This window comes from Pollachius pollachius (assembly GCF_949987615.1).
Source record: "Pollachius pollachius genome assembly, chromosome: 7".
Lineage (NCBI taxonomy): Eukaryota > Metazoa > Chordata > Actinopteri > Gadiformes > Gadidae > Pollachius > Pollachius pollachius.
This window is the reverse complement of record NC_136940.1, coordinates 20,197,185-20,217,253: the sequence shown is the minus strand read 5'-3', so window position 1 is coordinate 20,217,253 and position 20,069 is coordinate 20,197,185. Positions and strand designations below refer to the sequence as shown.

At 45.0% G+C, this 20,069-nt stretch overlaps 2 protein-coding genes across 3 annotated transcripts in view; both read left to right on the top strand.

The window, feature by feature from the left end:
• Positions 1 to 10,364, top strand: part of anos1b (anosmin 1b) — a 30,219-nt gene extending 19,855 nt beyond the window's left edge. The window contains exons 7-15 of the mRNA XM_079740167.1: positions 1,161 to 1,254; positions 1,573 to 1,804; positions 4,819 to 4,957; positions 6,472 to 6,714; positions 7,670 to 7,764; positions 8,507 to 8,669; positions 8,868 to 9,106; positions 9,301 to 9,444; positions 9,560 to 10,364. Coding sequence (XP_079596293.1) covers positions 1,161 to 1,254; positions 1,573 to 1,804; positions 4,819 to 4,957; positions 6,472 to 6,714; positions 7,670 to 7,764; positions 8,507 to 8,669; positions 8,868 to 9,106; positions 9,301 to 9,444 — 1,349 coding nt within the window. The 3' untranslated portion in view covers positions 9,560 to 10,364. The remainder of the gene's footprint in view (positions 1 to 1,160; positions 1,255 to 1,572; positions 1,805 to 4,818; positions 4,958 to 6,471; positions 6,715 to 7,669; positions 7,765 to 8,506; positions 8,670 to 8,867; positions 9,107 to 9,300; positions 9,445 to 9,559) is intronic.
• Positions 10,365 to 12,430: 2,066 nt separating this feature from the next.
• LOC307078398 (sentrin-specific protease 5-like) lies at positions 12,431 to 19,516 on the top strand. Of its 2 annotated transcripts, none has more exons than XM_079740171.1 (9): positions 12,431 to 13,187; positions 13,725 to 13,830; positions 14,601 to 14,748; positions 15,394 to 15,441; positions 15,873 to 15,950; positions 16,167 to 16,304; positions 16,749 to 16,832; positions 17,281 to 17,331; positions 17,984 to 19,516. In XM_079740171.1, the coding sequence occupies exons 1-9, from the start codon at positions 12,512 to 12,514 to the stop codon at positions 18,092 to 18,094; spliced, it is 1,440 nt and encodes a 479-aa protein (XP_079596297.1). In that variant the 5' UTR covers positions 12,431 to 12,511; the 3' UTR covers positions 18,095 to 19,516. The 2 variants fall into 2 exon arrangements, with proteins under 2 accessions (XP_079596297.1, XP_079596298.1); XM_079740172.1 differs by having other exon boundaries at positions 13,725 to 13,834; positions 14,605 to 14,748.
• The last annotated feature ends 553 nt before the right edge of the window (positions 19,517 to 20,069 follow it).

Sequence of the window (20,069 nt, the reverse complement as noted above, 5' to 3'; positions counted from 1 at the left end):
TTTGTTTCGGGCTGTGTGTGTGTATGAGTGTGTGGGTGTGTGTGTGGGTGTGTGTTTGTGTGAGTTTGACAGTGTGTTTGAAAGTAGTGTGTGTGTGTGTGTGTGTGTGTGTGTGTGTGTGTGTGTGTGTGTGTGTGAGAGGGGGGAGGGGGGGATGGTAGTAGAGGGGTCAAAGGTTAAACACACTCGCTCATACATTCCATGCTGATCAGAGTCTGGAGTTGTGTGTTTCCAGTTCATCAGTCGGATTAGTCAGGGGGGGTGGGGGTCGAGGTCGTGGGCGGTCACAGCTCAGGGAGCCCCCCCTTCCCCCCCACCCAGATGTTAAGCTGCTTGGCGTGTCGTCACCGTTGCCCTGCCGCTAACGAGGCAGAGAGAGATTGGATCCAACCATCAGCTTTATTAGTGCTGGATTGGCTGAGGGGGGGCAGTCAGCGGGCCCTGGGCTCTGATCTGCAGCACCACGGCCCAGGGGGACACCCCACTTACCCACCGGCAGGCCCACTCTCCCGTGCTGATATTATGACCGGCCCCTCCAACTTTGATCACTGGAGGGGGGGGGTCAGCCACAGCGGCCGAGCCTCGGGCCTCCGTGGGGGCCAGTGGGGGTCGTACCTGCACTGGGAGATGTAGTTCAAATCAAACACATTATGTAGTTTTAATCAAACACAGAACCGGGGCCTTTTTGCGTGAGTAATGAGATACAGAGGGCCAGCGCTGGAAGACACCCGTGACCTTTCTGGCTCCATGGCAGGAGCAAGCGAAAGCTCTGGGGGGGTCATGCTGGCTCCTGCAGGAAGAGGCCTCAGGCTTCTCCTGTGTCACCTCACCTTTGAGGATCGAAATCTAATTTGGCCTGGAGTACACAAGCTGAAATAGGGTTGACGCCACACACACACACATGCACGCACAAAAATGCACATGCACACACACACACAGCTACATACACGCACAACCCTAGCACACACAGATCTGTAGTGTTTTGACTGCCAGATGGAGATAGGTCAAAAGTAGGCAGGTTGATGAGGACAATGATGGGTGATCATCATTAATCATCATAAATGATGATTAATGATGATCATAATCATCATGATTTTTATGATTGTTGTTAAATTGTGATCCTATTCTCTCTTAATTGATGTATGTCTGTGTGTATGCAGATCCTTCCCCCCCTGAAGCTCCTCTTAACATAAGAGTCACCAATCAAACACTCTTCTTGGCCACTCCCGGACTGGGACCTCATTTGAGAGCAAGGTATTACACCTGTGTGCAATGATGTGTGTGTTTGCGTGTGTGTGTTTATGTGCGTGCATGTGTGTGTCTTTGTGTGTGTGTGTGTGTGTGTGTGTGTGTGTGTGTGTGCATGTGTGCGTGCGTGCGTGGGAGAGAAAGAGAAAGAGAATGAACATGTTAATGTGTCCAACAGAGAAAAAGCAGGTGAATCCAGTGTGTGAAGCAGTCCCTCCGTCTTCTGTTGAATGTCTCTTGTGTGAATGTTTCCATGTCGTCACATTGACATTCTAGGTTCTAACCCCTTGCTCCGCCTAACCTGCTCCGCTCCCGGCCCCTCAGATCCGGAGGCCAGGCCCCCACGGTGGGGGTGCTGGTCCGCTGGGAGCCCCCAAGAGAGGGAGACCTGCCTGTGCACCACTACAGAGTCACCTGGACGCCCCCCCGACACAAGCCGGCGCTGCAGGGCCTGGCGCCCGCCCCCTCGCGTGCCCGTGGGCAGACGGCGCACCGCCAAAAGGCCCACACGGGCACGCAGGAGCAGAAGGAGAGCACCAGCCGAGTGACGCCGGGGGTGAGACGGATGTGCACGCTAGGGCGGCTCCATTATTGTAAAAAATCGTAATCACGATTATTTTGATCAATATTAAATCAGGATTTTTTTTATGAGTTTGAAAACATGATGCATCTATTCAGCATTTCTCTCCACAAAAAACGCGTTGTAACTGAGAACTTTGAAATTTCCCCCTTAAAAATAATCTCTAATTGAAAATGTTCAAACAGAAAATAATGCACGAATATGTTTGTAAACTCGATTATCTAGATTACAATAGTTTGGAGATCGTTGGACCCAAAAATATAGATTTATATTTGTGCACAGCCCTTGTGCATGCTGCACCTCTGCCTATTGATTCACATGGAGATCTGCAACGATGCAGAATTGAACCGATCTGTATTCCCCCTGAGGAGGGAGACTGGACAGGGAGTACCTTGAGGAAGGGAATTAATGACACAACTGGATTCAGAGAATGAATTCCCATAACAACGCGTACCATATGTAATATGTTGTTGTTGCATTGACACATCTGCTGTACTTAGTTTCCTACTAATAGAAGAAGTCTTTAGTGTAGACCTCTAGGAATGTTATGTTCTAACGGTGTTCGATTTGCGTAATACATATTGCAGTTGGACCACTGGCAATATACAGTTGTGAAACCATTTCAGTTATATACAGTATATGTATCTTACTCAATAAGTAAAATATTGCTTTTATTTGACATTTTGACTGTACATATTCCGTATCACACGCCAACAAACATTCATGTAAAGTTGAACTTTGTTTCATCAAAAGAAATCAGTTCCAGAATTTGTGTGACCTTCAAGACTTTTCCGTTCCACATGTGTGGCTCGACAAATCATTTCCTGGCACGTTTAATTTCTGAGGTCCCTGGCAGCCATAGGGCACAGGTGGCCACCTTCCCCATGTGTTTTCAGTATGTAGAAATGTGAGTGACGTGCCATTATCTGTGTGCTACGTAACCATATTAACACGCAGGTCTGGCTTTTGCTATGTTAACGTATCAACGCGGCTGTGCAGTTTGACTGACAACATAATTCAGACGCTTTTCAGGGTTAGCATAATGTGTTTAACCCGCGCCAAAGCATCTGGAAATACATTGACGTTATGCCAATCACCACCACCACCGGGGCTACAGTGCCATAACATATCGGCTATCATGGTAGGAACATTTAAAGAGACGATGGCTGAGTTTTTGCAGCTTGGTGTCAGCTTGGTTATCTGGATGCGAGTCATGGAACATTCCCATCTTTCACAGCTTTCATGTGGTTGGAAGCAGGGAGCACAATGTGTACCCTGAATGGCTGAGGTAAAATGTGTTCAAAATGAAAAGAGAGAGAATCGTCCATCGAAAATGTAGCAGAACCTTAATGTTCTTTCTAATATAGATTAATTTTTACCAAAGAAGCAAATTCACGGTTTTGCTTGTTTCACATGGCTTGAAACAAAAACGAGTCATATTAGATTGCTACCACAACAACTGCAGCTTAAAACATGTGACGAGAGAAAGAACCATTCACAGCTTTTTTATAATACACACGACTGGTGTCCATTACCTCCTCACCATGCTGGACCCGTTTGTCTCAAAGTCACTCAGGCCATGTCCGGATTAAAGACTCCCAACAGTCATGTAAACACTTCAAGTTAAACACAGCACCACAAAAAGGAGACCTGTTCTTGTTTCAAGACAGGCTTTTTGTTTAAAGCATAGTGCTCTGGTGCTGGGCTCATCCAAAACACTGATGGACATCACAGACGTACCCTGGTGGAGCCCTTTATCTCCAGTCTGCTCTTGTGTTCTGCTTGGCTAGGAGGCCTGGAATTTAAATGACCTCCCCCCGCCCCAGAACCACCAACACCACTATAACGAGTGTCTGCGGTTGCATGGTGGAATGGTAGTAGCGGCCAGGGCATCACAACAGGTTGGATCTGGAAGAACAACACTGTTCCACTCTGTGACCAGGGTTAGGCTTCGCGCGTGCGATAGCATCCAAAGTTCCAGAGATTCTTCTGGCCCCGTCCCCTGGATAGAACAGGCACGCACGGAGACCCAGAGTTCCGCGGGTTGGCAGGGGGGGATTTGAGTTGGCCTATATGCGGGGGAAATATGGAATGTTAAATATGGAAATATATATTCAAATGAGGAAAATCCCACACCAGATATGTCTCCCTCGGTTCAAATCACTTTTTTTTCAGGGGGAATCGCACGCGATTCCATGCTGACATTTACTCTATATTTATTTTGTTCTCTCTCTCTCTCTCTCTCTCTCTCTCTCTCTCTCTCTCTCACACTGTCTCTCCCTCTCTCGCCTATATGTTTTGTCTGTCTTAAGGTTAATGAAATTCTACACAACCCAATTTAGCTTGGAGGTCACAGAGAAATTGCTTCTCTCTCTGTCTCCCTGGCTCGCTCTGTTTCACACGCACACACACACACACACACACACGCACACACACACACACACACACACACACACACACACACACACACACACACACACACACACAATCCCATTCTGGTTTGTTATCATCCAGGCATCTCTCTGTTGTGACTGGTCGTGATCCAGACAGATGGACGTATCTGATTGACTAAGAGCCTGTTAACGAGCTGTCAGTCAAAGAGCAGACTAATGGAGAACAGCTCAGGCCCCTTCACTCGACAGATGATGAGGATGATAATGAGGATGAGGATGGCCATGGAGGAGATGAGAGCTATGAAGAGTTATAGTTTGGAGGTCGGGAAAACAGAAGAGATTTAGTTAAATCACAACAATATAAAAAGAATAAACCGGATTTGTATGTGTCTTAATAAATCATTCATGCGTGTATAGGCACCTGAATGTATTATGTTTATCTAATGTGTTACGTGTTAGTTGGGCATCTCCGGGTTAACCATAGTCCACATGTGGGCTTCCACTGATCAACAAGATCAAGGGTATACGGATATGTTTGTGCCTGTGCATGCGTTTGCATGTGTGATTGATGCTCTATGTCCTGTTCTCATTCTCCAGGCCCAGTGTGAGCTCTGGCTGCAGGGTCTGAGTCCTGCTACGTCTTACTCCCTGTTTGTCCAAACCGTCAACTACTGGGGCCAAAAGAGGCTGAAAAGTCCCAGATCCCAAGTTACGTTTACCACTATAAGTGATACAGGTGAGAATACATTTTTACTTGCACACATTCTACCTCTTTCTCTGTCGATGTAATCCTTTTTAAAGTCTGTTACCTGCGTTCAAGTAAGATCATAATTTGCAAGACATTAAGGGACAGGCACATACAGGTTTATCACATACATTGGTGTAGTGAGCCTCTGTTTGACTATTTGCTACAATAAATACACACGTTTCTTATTTATTCACTCCTTCTTATTTTTGTATGTAAAGATATATAGTATATATAGAAATGGGACTCAAGCACCGTTCAAGCACGGCTCTTAATTGCCGGCCTTGATTCAATTTGGGGTCAAAGAATGCAACGCTCTGTGCCTTGTATTCCTGGTCAATTCCTGGCACCTCCCTCCAGACCCCAGCAGAGTCCACCACAGAGAAGAAAGGATTCCTCCAGATTTACACTTGCAGCCTATTACCATGTTTTCCGGGCCTACTGTATGCAGCGGCGGTTTCTGTTCAATTGGTTTAGCTTTAAGGGGAAGCACCTGATCCAGAGCTGTTTACACTAGGCTCCGGGCAGGCTAACGTGCGATGCTCAAGCGTCTGATGTTATGATGAAACCAGATGGCCAGGGCCCACATAGTGACTCCTGTAACTACTGAGCCCTCCTCCCCCCAGGCCGGCCTAGCTCAAAGGGAGCGCTGTAGCATGTTGTCACGATGTTCACTTAACTAGCATCGCTGTTAATAAATACTGCATGCTGCACCGCGGCGTGGTTTTTTATGGTTGACACAGTCGTTAATCATTCGTTTGATTAAACGGTTCATGAGGAACTGCTGTATTTACTTCCTGTTTGGTTATCTGCAGCTGCACAGTAAAATACACAGACAAATGTATACACACATACACACACTCGCACACACAGTGTGAACAGTGTGTGAACAGCCAGTGTTAATGCTGCGCGACGTAGCAGAGGCATTTATGTTTATATTTATATTTATATCATATGGTCAGCCCATCGGTGGAATGTCGGTCAGCTGCAATATCATTATGAGACCACGTAACCACAATTATACACGGAAACTATTCTGGATTACTTTTGACATATTAAATGGTTGTGCCAAACAGCATTTATCCATTTTAATCCATTGTTTCCAAATACTCACTTACTTTGAATGAGTCGTTGTTTCTTATAGCCACACGAACATCACCATTAAATCAAGGATATCTGATGTAAATGCAGAAGATACATGCAGGCTTAAGGTAATTATGTGTGCCTCAAGCTTCACCTTATTGGGGCTCCAAGCACCTGTACTATAAAGGCTAGTGGCTGGGAAAGGACCAGGTTAGTGAGGTTGTAACTCATGTCCCACCCACAGTGCCGTCTTTCCACTAAAGCTGACTGGAATTCCCAATTCTTGACAGGCCATTTTCACCCAAACAATAACGCATTACTAAACTCACACAATACGTGTAATTTTCTTTAGCCAATACGCTGTAACTTAGTGCCCTTATTTCTGTGATTTATTCGACGTCTCTACGTCGGCCTTCCTCTAGAATTCCCTTCGCCGGACTCTGCCAAAGACTTCTCCAACGAGCTCCCGTTTTCCTCCTCTTCCTCCTTCCACCCTCCCTCCTCCTCCTCCTCCTCCGCTGACCCCCCCGTCTCCTCCTCCCCGCGGCCGGGTCTTGCCCTCCCCCCAGCCGTCGCCCCCAGCGACCTGCGTCTGGAGGCCGCTGCCCCTCATTTCCATAACAGCCAGCTGCAGGTCAAGGTGTTCTGGAAGTGGCTTCACCCAGGTGAGTGTTTCCATGGCGACTGCCGTTGTATTACCTGTGAACGCACACTTGGAAAAACGGGAGAGAGCGTCACAGGGCTTGTGCTGGTGCTGCACTTTGATTTAGCCTTGTGTAGCGATTGTGAAGCGGTCTGATGAATAAAAGCGGAGAGGAAACCAAAAGAGACTCACGGTTGCAGAAGTAGTTACTGATGTACTCCCTGTACAACTCCACAACTCCCTGACCTTGTTCGTACCAGACCGATGGAGTCCCAGCAGTTATCTCAAGTCTCTCATTGAATCATTGATGGAATGGGTTCCCTTCCATATAAACTCATATAGTATATATTCACAATAGTATATATTTTTTCACTAAACAGCAATTGATGGAATGAAAAAGTTTCCCTTCCTCACTCTGAACCATTTCAAGATGAGTGTAGAGTGATTTAGATTATTTAGAGCCTGAGCACATTAGACATGCAAACCGACAGTGAAAAAATAAGAAGACAGGGAATCAGGCAGATAGTACAGACAGACACAGAGTGGCTGTCATATTCTCTTAGAATCCCTCCCTTCACTGGAGAATCTGCTCCCTCAGCACTCTCCCCATCTGAGGCTGGAAACTCTGATGTGCAGGTCTGATTGGCTAGCACAGGCCAAAATAGGAGCTTCTTATTGGCTGTTATCTGGGTGAGACGTATAATAACCAAAGACGAAATAACCAGCAACAGATGTTAGTAGAGTGATAATGTGCGTGTTTGTGTGTGTGTGTCAGTGTGTGTGTGTGTGTGTGTGTGTATGTGTGAGTGTTATTGTGTGTGTGTGTGTGTGAGAGAGTTGGCACACTTGGGAATGTGTTTTCTGTTTAATTCGTGCATATGTGTGTAATCAAATAAATGCAACAATCTAATTACAAATGTAAACAAAGCCACAACGTTGTGTATTTTTTATTCACCCTCACTGCTGTTGTTTAACAGGCAGACACCGACACGCTGGCCCATATGTGCTGCGGTGGAGTCCACATGCCTGTGGTGCTAATGTTACCAGCACTGAGAAAACAGCCAGTGTACAGGTATGTCAACCCTACACCACTGTGCGGTTGCCCTCTCTCCCTGCGTGTGTGTGTGTGTGTGTGTGTGTGTGTGTGTGTGTGTGTGTGTGTGTGTGTGTGTGTGTGTGTGTGTGTGTGTGTGTGTGTGTGTTTGTGTGTGCGTGTATTTGCACGCATGATGGATCGACTTTCATCATTCTTATTCTCATTTCTGTCTGGAATGCATTCAACTATTAAACTGTCTTCCTTTCCGTAACTCTCTATCTCAGTACTTCCCTGACATAAGCCCAACCCCTCCCTTTTCCCTCTCTCACTATCTCTCTCTCTCTCTCTGTCACCTGTTTTTTCCTCTTCGCCAGAATCTTAACTGCCAATGGTGTCAGCCTACCTTCTATTCTAACTTCTAGCTTCTATATTTAAAATAGGGTTAACCCTTTTTAGTTGCCATTCATTCATGCAAGCATCACATAAAATACAGACCTTGGAGATGTATCATAATAAATCATCATTGTTATCCAACTAATGTATCCTCTCTCTCTATGTCTGTCTCTCTGTCTGTCTGTCTGCCTCTCTCTCTGTCTCTCTCTCTCGCTCTCTCTCTCTCCCTCTCTCTCTGTCCCTCTCTCTCTCTCCCTCCCTCTCTTTCTGTCTCTCTCTCTCCCTCCCTCGCTCTCTCACTCTCTCTCTCTCTCTCTCTCTCTCTCTCTCCCTCCCACTCTCTCTCGCTCTCTCTCTCTCTCTCTCTCTGATATTCATTCTAAAGGGCACCCATCATACCATCACTGGCCTGCTGTTCTCCTGTAAGTACCAGGTTACCGTGACAACAGAGGAGGTCCTGGGGTCAGAGGCTGTTGCTTGGGTAATGACCCCGGTTTGCTCCTCTCTCAAGGTCAGGGGAGGTCAAACCTCACCCTGTGGCGCAGACGGTAACCACACACACACAAATGCACACGGCCATCAGTTAAATATGAAATGCATGTATGTAAAAGTATACTTTGAAACAACACTGTACATTATAGGGATTTGACTAGCTCCAAATTGTACTTTTGTTTAACTTCAGCATCCCTGTGTTGTCATGTCCGATATAATGCTATGATTATCCTCTGTCCTCTGTTTTGTGTTAGAGCGCCCCCTGGCCAGCCGGAAGGTAGTACTGCGCCCAGAACGGCTTAACGCTGATTTCCAACAACTGAACAGGACCCTTCTCGCCACGTTCCGTTGGAGGCTTTCCCAGAATGCAGTGGATCATGCAGCAATCAAGGGGTTTCAATTCACGTGGAAGCAGCTGACCCCACCCTCAGGCGTTTTCATGGCAACCGGTCTGGAAGAGACCCTCATTTCACAGTCCCAGACAGTGGCTCCGGTAAGAGAAAGAGCTAAATTTTCTTATCTTGATTCAGTATTGGTCTCAATTGCAAATTCACAATCACCAATTTACTTTTATCAATTGACTTTTAAAATATCACAATCTCTAAAATATAAAGATGGAAACGTGTGTGTGTGTGCGTGTGCGTGTGTGTGTGTGTGTGTGTGTTATATCTGTCTCTCTCCTGCCAGTCCCAGCGGTCAGTGACGGTGAACAACCTCCAGGCAGACACTTTTTATCAGCTGCAGCTCCAAATTCTGACAGCAGAGGGGGTCAACAGCGCCTCAATCTCCAAGACCATACACACACCGGCTATCAATGAAACACTACTATAGGTATTAATGCTGCTTACAAGCACCCATCACAGTTAAGAGGTTTTGGTTAGGTGAAAATTATTCGTTTTCAAATTTTCAGAAGAAATGTAATTAAAAAATTTGTTTTGTCTTTCAGGAATTGTTCCAAACTTACCCGTCGTTGTCCACTACATTACTCAAGTCTCTCTCTCTCTCTCTCTCTCTCTCTCTCTCTCTCTCTCTCTCTCCTCTCTTCTCTCTTCTCTCTTCTCTCATTCTCATTCATCCTTCTCTCTCTGTCTGTCATGTCAAAAGCAGAGTGAAGAAAATTTGACCAAAACTGTCAAGAATAAAAAAGCTGCTTTCTGTCTGGAAAGCTTTCTTCCAATGCCAATATCCACAAGTTATTTCGTACTGCGGAATACAAATGTATTTGAATCATTGTTGGTCAGCTGTTTAGGCTGAGATTGTAAATATTTATTTTGAGGTGATCAAATGGTATCACTGGAGAGACCATTGGTTCTTGCCAAAAGATCATCTTGCTTTCTCTTTTGATCAAGCATAATTGAATATTGCATTGCCAATGTGTTTAGGGGGTGAAAACCCCACTAACTCAATTGTAATTTGAATGTAATTAAAAGAACAGCTATGTTCAAAGCCAGTGATTCCCAATGTGAAGTGTAAGGACCTTTTTCGTGTGTACAGAAAAAAAAACATTTTCATATATCACTTTTTTATATAACTAAACTGGCTTGCTATCATATTTTTATGACAATAAATGTTGGATGACCCCTCAAATACCAAACTAGTACACTGAAGCCCAAATGTTAATTCATTATAATGGGTTATTTTTAGAAGGAAATAGATTCACATGTGTCCATTGGAGAATGTTGAGTTATAAAGACATGTTAATGGTGTCTCTAGCCTATAACGATTCTCTAATATTGATTATAGCCCTTATACCGTTGTCATATATTGTTTTTTTTATGTTGTTTTGTTACTGTTAGTTGTATTTATTAATGTGTTATTAAAGAGTATTGACATCCATTGTGTTGTGTCAGTTATAGCCAAAATAAACGGACTAGACTTATTTACAATTTCGTGCATCAAGGGATGACAGAATGAGGGAGACACGATTCACATTTCTTTTGTACAATGACTACATATGTGACATGCACAGACACAATGAAATGAACAGAATTGCAACGCTAAACCTTAATGGTTACCCATCAAATAAGCAATGGTTATCACTTATCATACTCGTTGCTAAAAGAACGACAGACTTCTGAGCGAGTACTGGCAGCAGACTGAGGAGACTGAGGAGGCAGAGCAGAAGGGCAGAAGCTCCCCAGTGACAGCGCTTTGGAATCGGCCTCTTTCTACGTAGCCATGACGCAGTCATCCCGCGACGCGTACTGAAATTGTTTTTTCAAATCGTGCCTAGGAGAAGAAACTATTGGCTGTCTTACAGAAGGTAATTTAATTGGCATGTTTTTAATAATTTTGACATGGCTGTTATCTATTCTTCGGCGTTTAATAGATGGCTCGATGACTCTGACATGTTAATATTACCGGAAATGTGCGAGTTTTTAGTGGCGGCTTTGTGTTTCCGATTGTTATGATCGTGTAGCTGCATTAGCTAGCGCAGTCGAATAGTTGCTCTTACCTTCGATATTGTATTTGTTATTTATTTTACTGGAAAGAACACTCTGAATAACATATCTCAAATGTGGACTCAACAAAATAATTTTCGTGGATCATAATGAAACAGTGTTTTCTTTGTCTTTATTGATGTTTGTAGAACATGCATGCATGGCAGATCTTCATTAAGTGCAGATCATCAATCACATTACCAAAGCTTATCAATCATATTCCCAAACTTTCCACATTTTTTTTGTTCTTTTCGTAGTCCTGATGTGGACAGATAAATCTCTTGACCGGAGCTCGTCTCTTTTTTTCTAGGTCGTCTTACTTAGCCCTCATCTTTGATCTGGGTTACTGGCCATGGTGTAAAAATAGTATAGGATATATGCTTGTAACCATTAAAACGTTGTAATAGTGTTATCCTCTTGTCTCGACTATATGGTTGGCTATACTTGTCGACAGAATACCCTTATTGTCGAGGAAAAAAGGGGGTATAAATAGCCTAAACAAGGAAGTTCGTGGACTACAATTTAGCGGAGTGCTTGGGTGAGGGCAACGGAAACAGAAGCAGGGGTCCTTGGGAATGGGGTAGGGGGAACCTGAACAGTGAGTCATGGTTCACAGCGGTGCCAATGCCCCTCTCATGCCCACAACTCCGTCAGCTTCACCTCTTCTGGCAGTCAGTGCACAACCTCTACATTCAACTCACACAGATGAAGGCCTTGCAGAGCCCTCACGCAATCTGATAACCTCAAGCTCAGACGCCACTAAGGCTCCTCAGGTCATACCGGCTCCCAATGACCATCCAGAGTCAGGTCCAGGATCAGCTCTGAGCCCGGACCAGTTCCAGGCTGCCGTGAATGGACGATCTTCAGGCAGGAAGCGGACCCCGAAGGCCTGTGACTGCTGTGGTCCCAACGGCAAAGGACACAATGTCACCACCCCGCCCACGCCAAGCAGGGGAGGCCGGGGTCGCGGGCGGCCCAGAGGAAGGGGTCGGGGCAGGCCGAGAGGCAGGGGGAGCTACAACGGGGACACCCCCAAAGGCACGGGGGGTGGTCATCTGACAAGGATTAAGACTTTTGAACTGAATGATGATGATGATGATGATGAGGACGAGGACAGTGATAAATATGATGTGGCGAAAGGGACCGGGGCCGACGGCCAGTCGGAAACTTATTTTGATCTGCCAAGTGAAAGCGCTTGGCAGGATGGACCAATGAAAAGCCTTGTCTCCAAAGAGAATAGGAGTGACTCCCAAGAGAAAGGGTCGGCCCTGGTGGTGCGGGGGGGCCGAGGTCAGAGAAGGGGGAGGGGAGCGGCTGGCCCGAGAGGAGCCAGGGGTAGGGGGGCAGTAGCGAGGAGGGGGAGAGGTGCCATCGGGGCCGCAGTCGGCAGGACGTTGGAAAATACAGGGAAAATCGAAGGAGGAGGAGCAGGTGTCGAGGAGCTAGAGGGCGGTGGGATGGTCATCGCGGGAGCAGCTTGCGTTGCTGCCCAGAAGGTCTTTGCTCCTGCTGGAGCAGATGGCCCGGCCAGCCCCGGATCCACGGTTGTGTGCCAGGTGCCGGAGGAGATGGAGCAGGGAGAGAGCCCCGCGTCAGTCCTACTTCCCTCTAGTTCCACAAACGGGAACGGCGTTCATTTCTCTGAAGATGGGGAAGCGAGAGAGAGCGAGGCAAACGCGGAAGCAGGCGTGCCCGACAGCGGTGTCTGCGAACCCGAGAAGGGAGCCGCCGACCCGGCCGTCTCAGAGGGATCCGCTGCCCCCCCCGGGGACCAGGACTCCACCATGCAGGTGGACCCATCGGCACAAGCCAGCGACCCCACGTCCAGCAGCATGCCACCGCCGCCGCCCCCTGACGGCAGCTCCGCGGCGGTGGAGATGGAGGACCCGGGCGGCAGCCCCGCCCACACAGAGACGCCCGCGTTCCACACGGCCCGGTCACCGGCGCCTTCGCTGGAGTCCATCAACGTGCAGAACGGCCCACATGGCTGGGCGCTGTTGGACCACAGGCAGTACTGTGTGCAGGGCACCTGGGGGCCGGGGGAGGAGGTCCCCACGGAGGCGGGTGCACTGCAGATCGGACCGCAGACATCTGAGACGGACTGCACAGAGCTGCTCACGGAGATGCTTCACGGTGAGGTTCACTAAAGATCTGCATCCAGGTCCAATGTTAATGTGTTGATTTGTATTGGGGGGACAGGGGGGTTGGATGGGCTTAGAGGTTAGAGTGGTCGGCCCCTAGCCGAAAGGGTACCACATTTGAACCCTAATGTTCGCTGCCTACTGGCATCCCTGAGCCAGAAGTTGCTCAATATTGCCATGAATCTAAAAACAAGTGGCTTTGGATTAAAGGTGTCTGCAACATTGCAAAATAGTACAAATTTTATAATTCACTTATATTACACCTTTCCAGAAGCCTAGACCCTCCAACACTTGAAAGGAGGTGTAGCCCATTCCTAGTGTTCTTTCAAAATATCTTGAACAATATTTAGTTTAGTGTAAGAATGTGATGAATACTTTAAAGGTTATGTTAGGGTCAACCCCAACACTTAATCCTAACATATATTATTCTGTGTGAACTGTGATGCATACCTCTGTAATTTTCTGGGCAATATGTGTAAATATGTCCTCCAGTTACATTATGAACAAATCTCCCCCCCTCCCGTTCCAGAGTTCTTGGAGGGCTTCTTCTTGAAGTATGGGAGCTTTATTCCTCTTAGCGAGACGGACGTTCTGGAACACCTGAAGACGAAAACCAACATGGACCTCAGTAAAAGGCTAGTGCTTGAAATACAAACACACACACTTTTACACAAGACCTCATAATTATACCTATTGATCACTTGAGCATAAAGGATTATAATATCATGTTATTATGTATCCCGATATTATCATCTTTCACTCCCTGAGCCACTGAAGCGTTCACATACCTAATTGTCTGGCTGTTTTCTTTGGTTTGTTTGCAAATAACCAGCACTCTCAATGATCATTATCTTGACATGCGGGGAGAAACTGTAGCCGTGGATCCCATGGTTGATTTGTATGCTAGGTAGAATATCTGTCTGGAGAGGCTGCCTGGCTCACCAATCATCTGGGAACATGTATTCGCGGCTAAGGGTCACTGCTCTGATGGATGCAGGAACTTCAGGTGTTAATGGCAATTGGTCAGGCCTCATCTAGGTCGCAAGAGAGCAGTTATTTTTCTCTCGCTCCTACACCATCCAGCTGTGAACCACACGAATGAAGTGCACAAGGAACCCTGTTTAAATAAAACAATAACACTGTTTGGATGAATGGATTTCAGATTTATGGACTTCGTTGCTACCCTGCCGTGAGACTTGCACACAAACTGTTGCTTGTCATTTCATAAGAATCTCATAATTATATGGATATCTGGTTGCTGTAATGAACCAATTTGAAATGCTTGAATCCATTCACGTGGCTCACTTTCCTTCTCTGGTTCCTTTTTATTTCTCCTCTTTTATCTATCAATCCCTCGTCTTCATCTTCCTCTGACGTCGTCGGGCGCGGGGTGCCTGTGATTCAGGAAGCTGGACATTCCGGCCGAGATAAGACGGTTCAAGGCAGGGCTGGCGTCTGCCCCGGTGGCGGGCTTCATGGTGACGTATAACAAGCACACCCTGAGCCTGGAGGACCTGGGCACGCTGGAGGAGCAGAACTGGGTCAACGACCAGGTGAGGCCCAGCACTGCCCGCTTTTAAAAAGGGGCGCTTGTTTTATATTAGGTCAGGTCATGAACTTTAAGTACCAAAGAGGGGGAAATAGGAAATATACCAGGACGGATATGGTGACCCAAACCAACAGATGAATAATACATTTAGAAAGTATATAAAAAATTAAGGATACTGTTTATTTTAATAAAGGTAAAACATATTCACATATATTATATATGAATGTTGAATGTTTTGTTCTGGTTTGCTGATCCAGTGTGCTGTTCTTAGCCATTTAGATGAACATGCACACTTCTCTGTGGGAATTTTATGAGCATATTTTCAATCCCACCGCCATTCATGTAAAAGGCATATCAAGAAGCTACATGCTTAAGGCTGAAACATGATTAAATTATGTTGCTATGACAAAGGCTGCACATAACTCAAATTGGGCATATAATATAAACTCCTATGTTTAAGTACATTGAAGTGGATTAAAATTTCTTAGTATAAAGCAACGGGGAAGGTTTGATTATTTGGAAACCGTACCAATAACAAGGAAGTAAGAGATTGCGTTTCTCAAGGAGGAACAAGTGGCCATTTAAAATCTGTAAGAATGTAGGTATGGAAAAATTAGTAAATCTGTAGTGTGTCCTCTTGTTTGTTTAGGTTATCAACATGTATGGGGAACTCATTATGGAAGCCACCCAGAATAAGGTGAGTCACAGGATGTGTGTGTGTGTGTGTAATTTCTCTAATCTTTTTGTTCACATGTTGAAACCTACCATTCAAAACATTAGAAGTCAAACCTCTTCAAGGAGACCTGTGTGAGATCCTCTTTGGTTGTGCTTTTAAAGGATTGTTCCCCTCTATTGAAATCAGCACATTTATATGTAACATTCCTCATTCCTCCACACAGGTGGCATCGTCTAGATTTACACAGTGGCCCTAAAGTATTTTGAAGGGTGTGCCGCAGCAGAAATCCTAAAATACCTAGGTGTATTTATAGATCTGAACCTGTCTGCTGTTTTCCGGTGGAGGGCCGTTATTAGACGGGTTAACGGCTTCCACGTTTTCTGCTGTCTCTCACTTATGCACACCATATCTGTCTGTCTCTCTCTCTCTCTCCGGCCGTCTCTCGGTCGCAGGTCCATTTTTTCAATAGTTTCTTCCACAAGCAACTTGTTGCCAAGGGCTACGAAGGAGTAAAGAGGTGGACCAAAAAAGTAAGAATGAATTAGCCTGTGTCAAACAAACAGTTAAATTACTTTATAGCCATTGATTAAATCTAGACCCAGGAGATTAGCTTTTATGCTTGGTATGGTGGCTTTTCTGTGTGCAATACAGTACAGTTCGACAATATGTTGAAACCATACTAAAGCTACTCTACAGGGATAGGTAGCTAATGAACGTGTGTGTGTCCGTGTGCGGTGTTCTCTTAGGTAGACCTGTTCTCCAAGTGGTTGCTGTTGGTGCCCATTCATCTAGAGATTCACTGGTCCCTTATCACCGTCAACACGGCAACCAAAACGATTAGCTACTATGACAGCCAGGGTGTCGTGTTCAAACACACCATCGACGTAAGTATGCCCTGCTGCAGATGTGTTGTTTGTCTCTTGAATATTGTTTCTTGACCATTTATTTTGCTAAAGGGTCAAAGTATTACAATTCAGAAACGTAATACTAAAGCTGCAATTTCTTATCACATAAGAGTAAGTTATAAGAGTAAATAAGTTATTTGATTGAATCTAAAATGTCCACAGAAATGAAGGATAAAATACATTCCTGATGAACCCTTATCAGAGATGGATGAAAATGTATTTCTTTTTGTGGTTTGAGGGAATTTTCCACAATATAAAATGTATCTGCAACTGAAAGAAAAACATTAAAACTTTATAGATTCCAAAATCATTACACTGACTTATTCTGTGAAGGCGCCACAGGGAATTGATAAATCATTTGATTGGCCCAACCCTAATGTGTGTTGCTATGGCGTCCGCTGTGTGGCGGCCATCCCTCCCCAGAACATTATGAAGTACCTCCAGTCTGAAGCCCTGGAGAAGAAGCAGACCCACTACCAGAAAGGCTGGAGGATGCTCATCATCCGGGTACGATGGGTTCTGTATGAAACCACAAGCTACAATAACCAACGTGTACTAAAACGAGCCAGCACTTCCTTGCCAGAATTTAATATATTATTTCAAATGATTGCAAAAAAGAATTTGCTAGCATTTCAAAACTTGACACCTCCTAAGTAGTTGTTGATCAGATACGTGTTTGACAATATCTTCTGTTGACAAACCATACATCGGTTTAAAGTTATAATATGGGACATTCTGCATTAAAATATCCAAAAAATGTTAAATTACGTTTTTTTTTCTAGAATCTGATAGATTTTCAATGGTCCCCAACAGACAACAAGGTCCCACCCTACCCAACACTTTTTAGTTATTGTTTTGATTGAGAGACCCCTACTGGCAGAAATGACATCATACCTTTAATAAATGGCCGATATGTCCTATCATTGACTGACGGTGCATTGTCTCACCACCTCAGGGCATTCCTCAGCAGAAGAACGACAGCGACTGTGGTGTCTTTGTGTTGGAGGTGAGCATTTGTTTCTGAATCTCCGCCTCCATCCACTTCCTTCATTCAGAGTTTATTCGTCTCGTCATATTCTGTCACCCGTCCATTTCCCTTTCCCTCATTTGTCTGTTTCCTGGCTGTTGACTCCAACCACAAGTCATCCTCCGGTTGCAGTACTTTTTCTGTTTTCCTTTTCGTGGCTCAGTTGTGGGCCAACGTCTCAATCGAACCCAGAGATGACAGAACATTGATTTGAGCCGAGGCCAGAATTTATAACAGCACCAAAGAAAGCACACATCCATTTCCATCAAGTGGCGAGCCGCTCCACTCTTGGCGGAGAGGAATTATGTTTTCTGGTTTGGTGAGGTGTAGAATTTCTAAGCTTCATCCCATAGGTTTCTGTTGAACCTCTGCTTCCTTGTTTTTCCTGCTTCTTCCTTGTTCCCTTGTTAGTTTCTTAGAAAAGAAACCCCCGATACTATAAACTGTTTAACCACACACACTCTACGTGTGTGTGTGTGTGTGTGTGTGTGTGTGTGCGTGTGTGTGTGTGTGTGTGTGTGTGTGTGTGTGTGTGTGTGATGCTGCTTGTCTTGGCTTCTCTTGCGAAAGAGAATTTTAATCTCAGAGTCCAACTCTGTTAAATAAATAAAATGTCTGTCTGTCCTGACAGTACTGCCGGCGTCTGTCCATGAAGGAGCCTCTGCACTTCAGCCAGGAGGACATGCCTCATATCCGCAAGAGGATCTACAAGGAGCTGTGTGATTACCGACTGAATGACTGACTACCTGACTGATTACACTGACTGACTGCCTTCTTTACTTGATTGCTGATGGCCTGCCTGATTGCCTTGTTGGGGTACAACGTTGACTGTCTGTGCAATGCTGTTTTAATGACACACCTGTTACACAAGGGGTCCCCGTTAACCCCGCTTTCCAAGGGACCCGTGTCTGTCTATTTGTCTGTCTGTCCGTCTGACACTGACCTGCAGTCGAATACAACCATTTCAGGCGGGAACATCGTCGATCAGAATTTGAACCCTAATAACGTAATTAATACCAACCCTGCTAACCTACATTGCAGCGGGTCGCTGTTCTTTATTTTTTTCCGTAAAATGTGGCATTCCCTGCCGTTGCGATTATCAAGGTCTTATGTGGATGGCGAGGAAGGTGGACCAAGAAGCAAGAAGGCCACCAAAGGGAACGCCAGGCCACGACTGAACGGAGGGAATTCCCTTCCAACATCGAGCTCACTAAATGTTTTGTTCTGCATATCCCTGCCAGGATGACCAGTGCTCTTATCTAAAGTGGCTTGGATGAGGTGGATGGATTGGATCCGACTCCCTTCCATGGGACTAAGCTCAGGTCATCCTCTCTCTTGACTAATAGAATTTACTGATGACATTTCGTTGTTTTTTTTAGATGCACTGTGTTGTGCCTGTTTTGTGCCAGGAGAGAAATAGACCCCCAGCCAACTTCTTTAGCGTCTGTCTGTAGGCCAACAACCAATGGAACTGCTCTAGATTTGAATGTGCTGATTATATAATGGTAAGGACAAGAAACCCAGAAAGGCAAATCACAAACCGCTGGCTTGTCAAATTATGATATACGTTTGAAACACTTCCTCTGTTCATTTCTAATTTTATAAATGTAATATCTTGTTTCCACCCCCCCCCCCCCCCCCCCCCGTTTTGACCTCATTAATATTTGCACAGGCGCTCCAGTGATATCTTCTTTTTATTATGCATAGCCTTCTGTCTAGACTTTGAATACTGTAGAGCTTCCGGATGATGAGCAGAAATCCACGGCAAGTTTATCAATGTTACTGTAAAGTACACTCTTTAGAAGGCCCATGGCATCATATTGGTGCATTCACACACTTTCCAAAAAGTCATATTTTATTCATATTATTGTTCTCCTTTCGACGAGGGATTTTTAAGTAAGGACCGTGTGAATCGACTTTCTATTTCCGCTCCTGGTTTTAAGTTTAAGTTTTATTATTAATTTGTATGAAAATAAATAAAAGGTTAAATAAAAACAAACTTTTTTCAACATTCCTGCATAGGGAAGCCAAACATTGAATAGGGCTTTTAGCTCAAGAAGTGAATCAAAGATGTCTTCTGTCCAGGTTGTTATTTTGATGTTTTGCTCACTAATATTTGAATCCATGTTATTGCTTTGTCAGCCGCTTTCAGGCACACTTTGGCCGTACGCTGCAGTTGTCTGGACTGTTGTTATTGTTATTAAATGGGCCAACCCAGATTGGGTTCTGGCACTCATCTTGCAATTAGGAAAAGGTTTGAATTACTGGTGTTTGTCTGCCAAATAGTTGTGTGCCAGCAGAGGGCGCTAAAGGCCTACTCCCTTATGTCGGCTGCAGAAACCAAGAGGATAAATCTTTTCAACTACTGTCATGGTCACCTTCAGGTGATATATAAAGAACACTAACTAGGCCAGATGCCTAATAACCACTGCGGTCATCTACACCTAAATGTCTTACCGGTCATATTTTGTTATTAGATTAACTCATCCCTAGTACACATTTATTACTGTATATGCAGATTTGTTTTAACAAAGGTAAAAGCAGTAGTAATATACAAAGCACAACATTTTTGACATGACTTACTTCAGTCAAACTTAAAACAAACCATCATCACAGTTCATTGAAAGCATCTATTTCAGTTAATTATTTATCTTCAATCTTTGGTACAGTATAGTTTCAAGTTGTGATGTTTTTATTTAAAATGAAACGGAACAGGA

What these genes read in the sequence shown, in the direction of transcription:
- LOC307078398 (XM_079740171.1), top strand. Translation starts at nt 12,512, where the DNA reads ATGGTCATCGCGGGAGCAGCTTGCGTTGCTGCCCAGAAGGTCTTTGCT. An exon ending in TGTTCAAACACACCATCGAC is followed by an intron (nt 16,305 to 16,748) that starts GTAAGTATGCCC and finishes ATCCCTCCCCAG; the next exon opens with AACATTATGAAGTACCTCCA. An exon ending in GTGGTGTCTTTGTGTTGGAG is followed by an intron (nt 17,332 to 17,983) that starts GTGAGCATTTGT and finishes CTGTCCTGACAG; the next exon opens with TACTGCCGGCGTCTGTCCAT.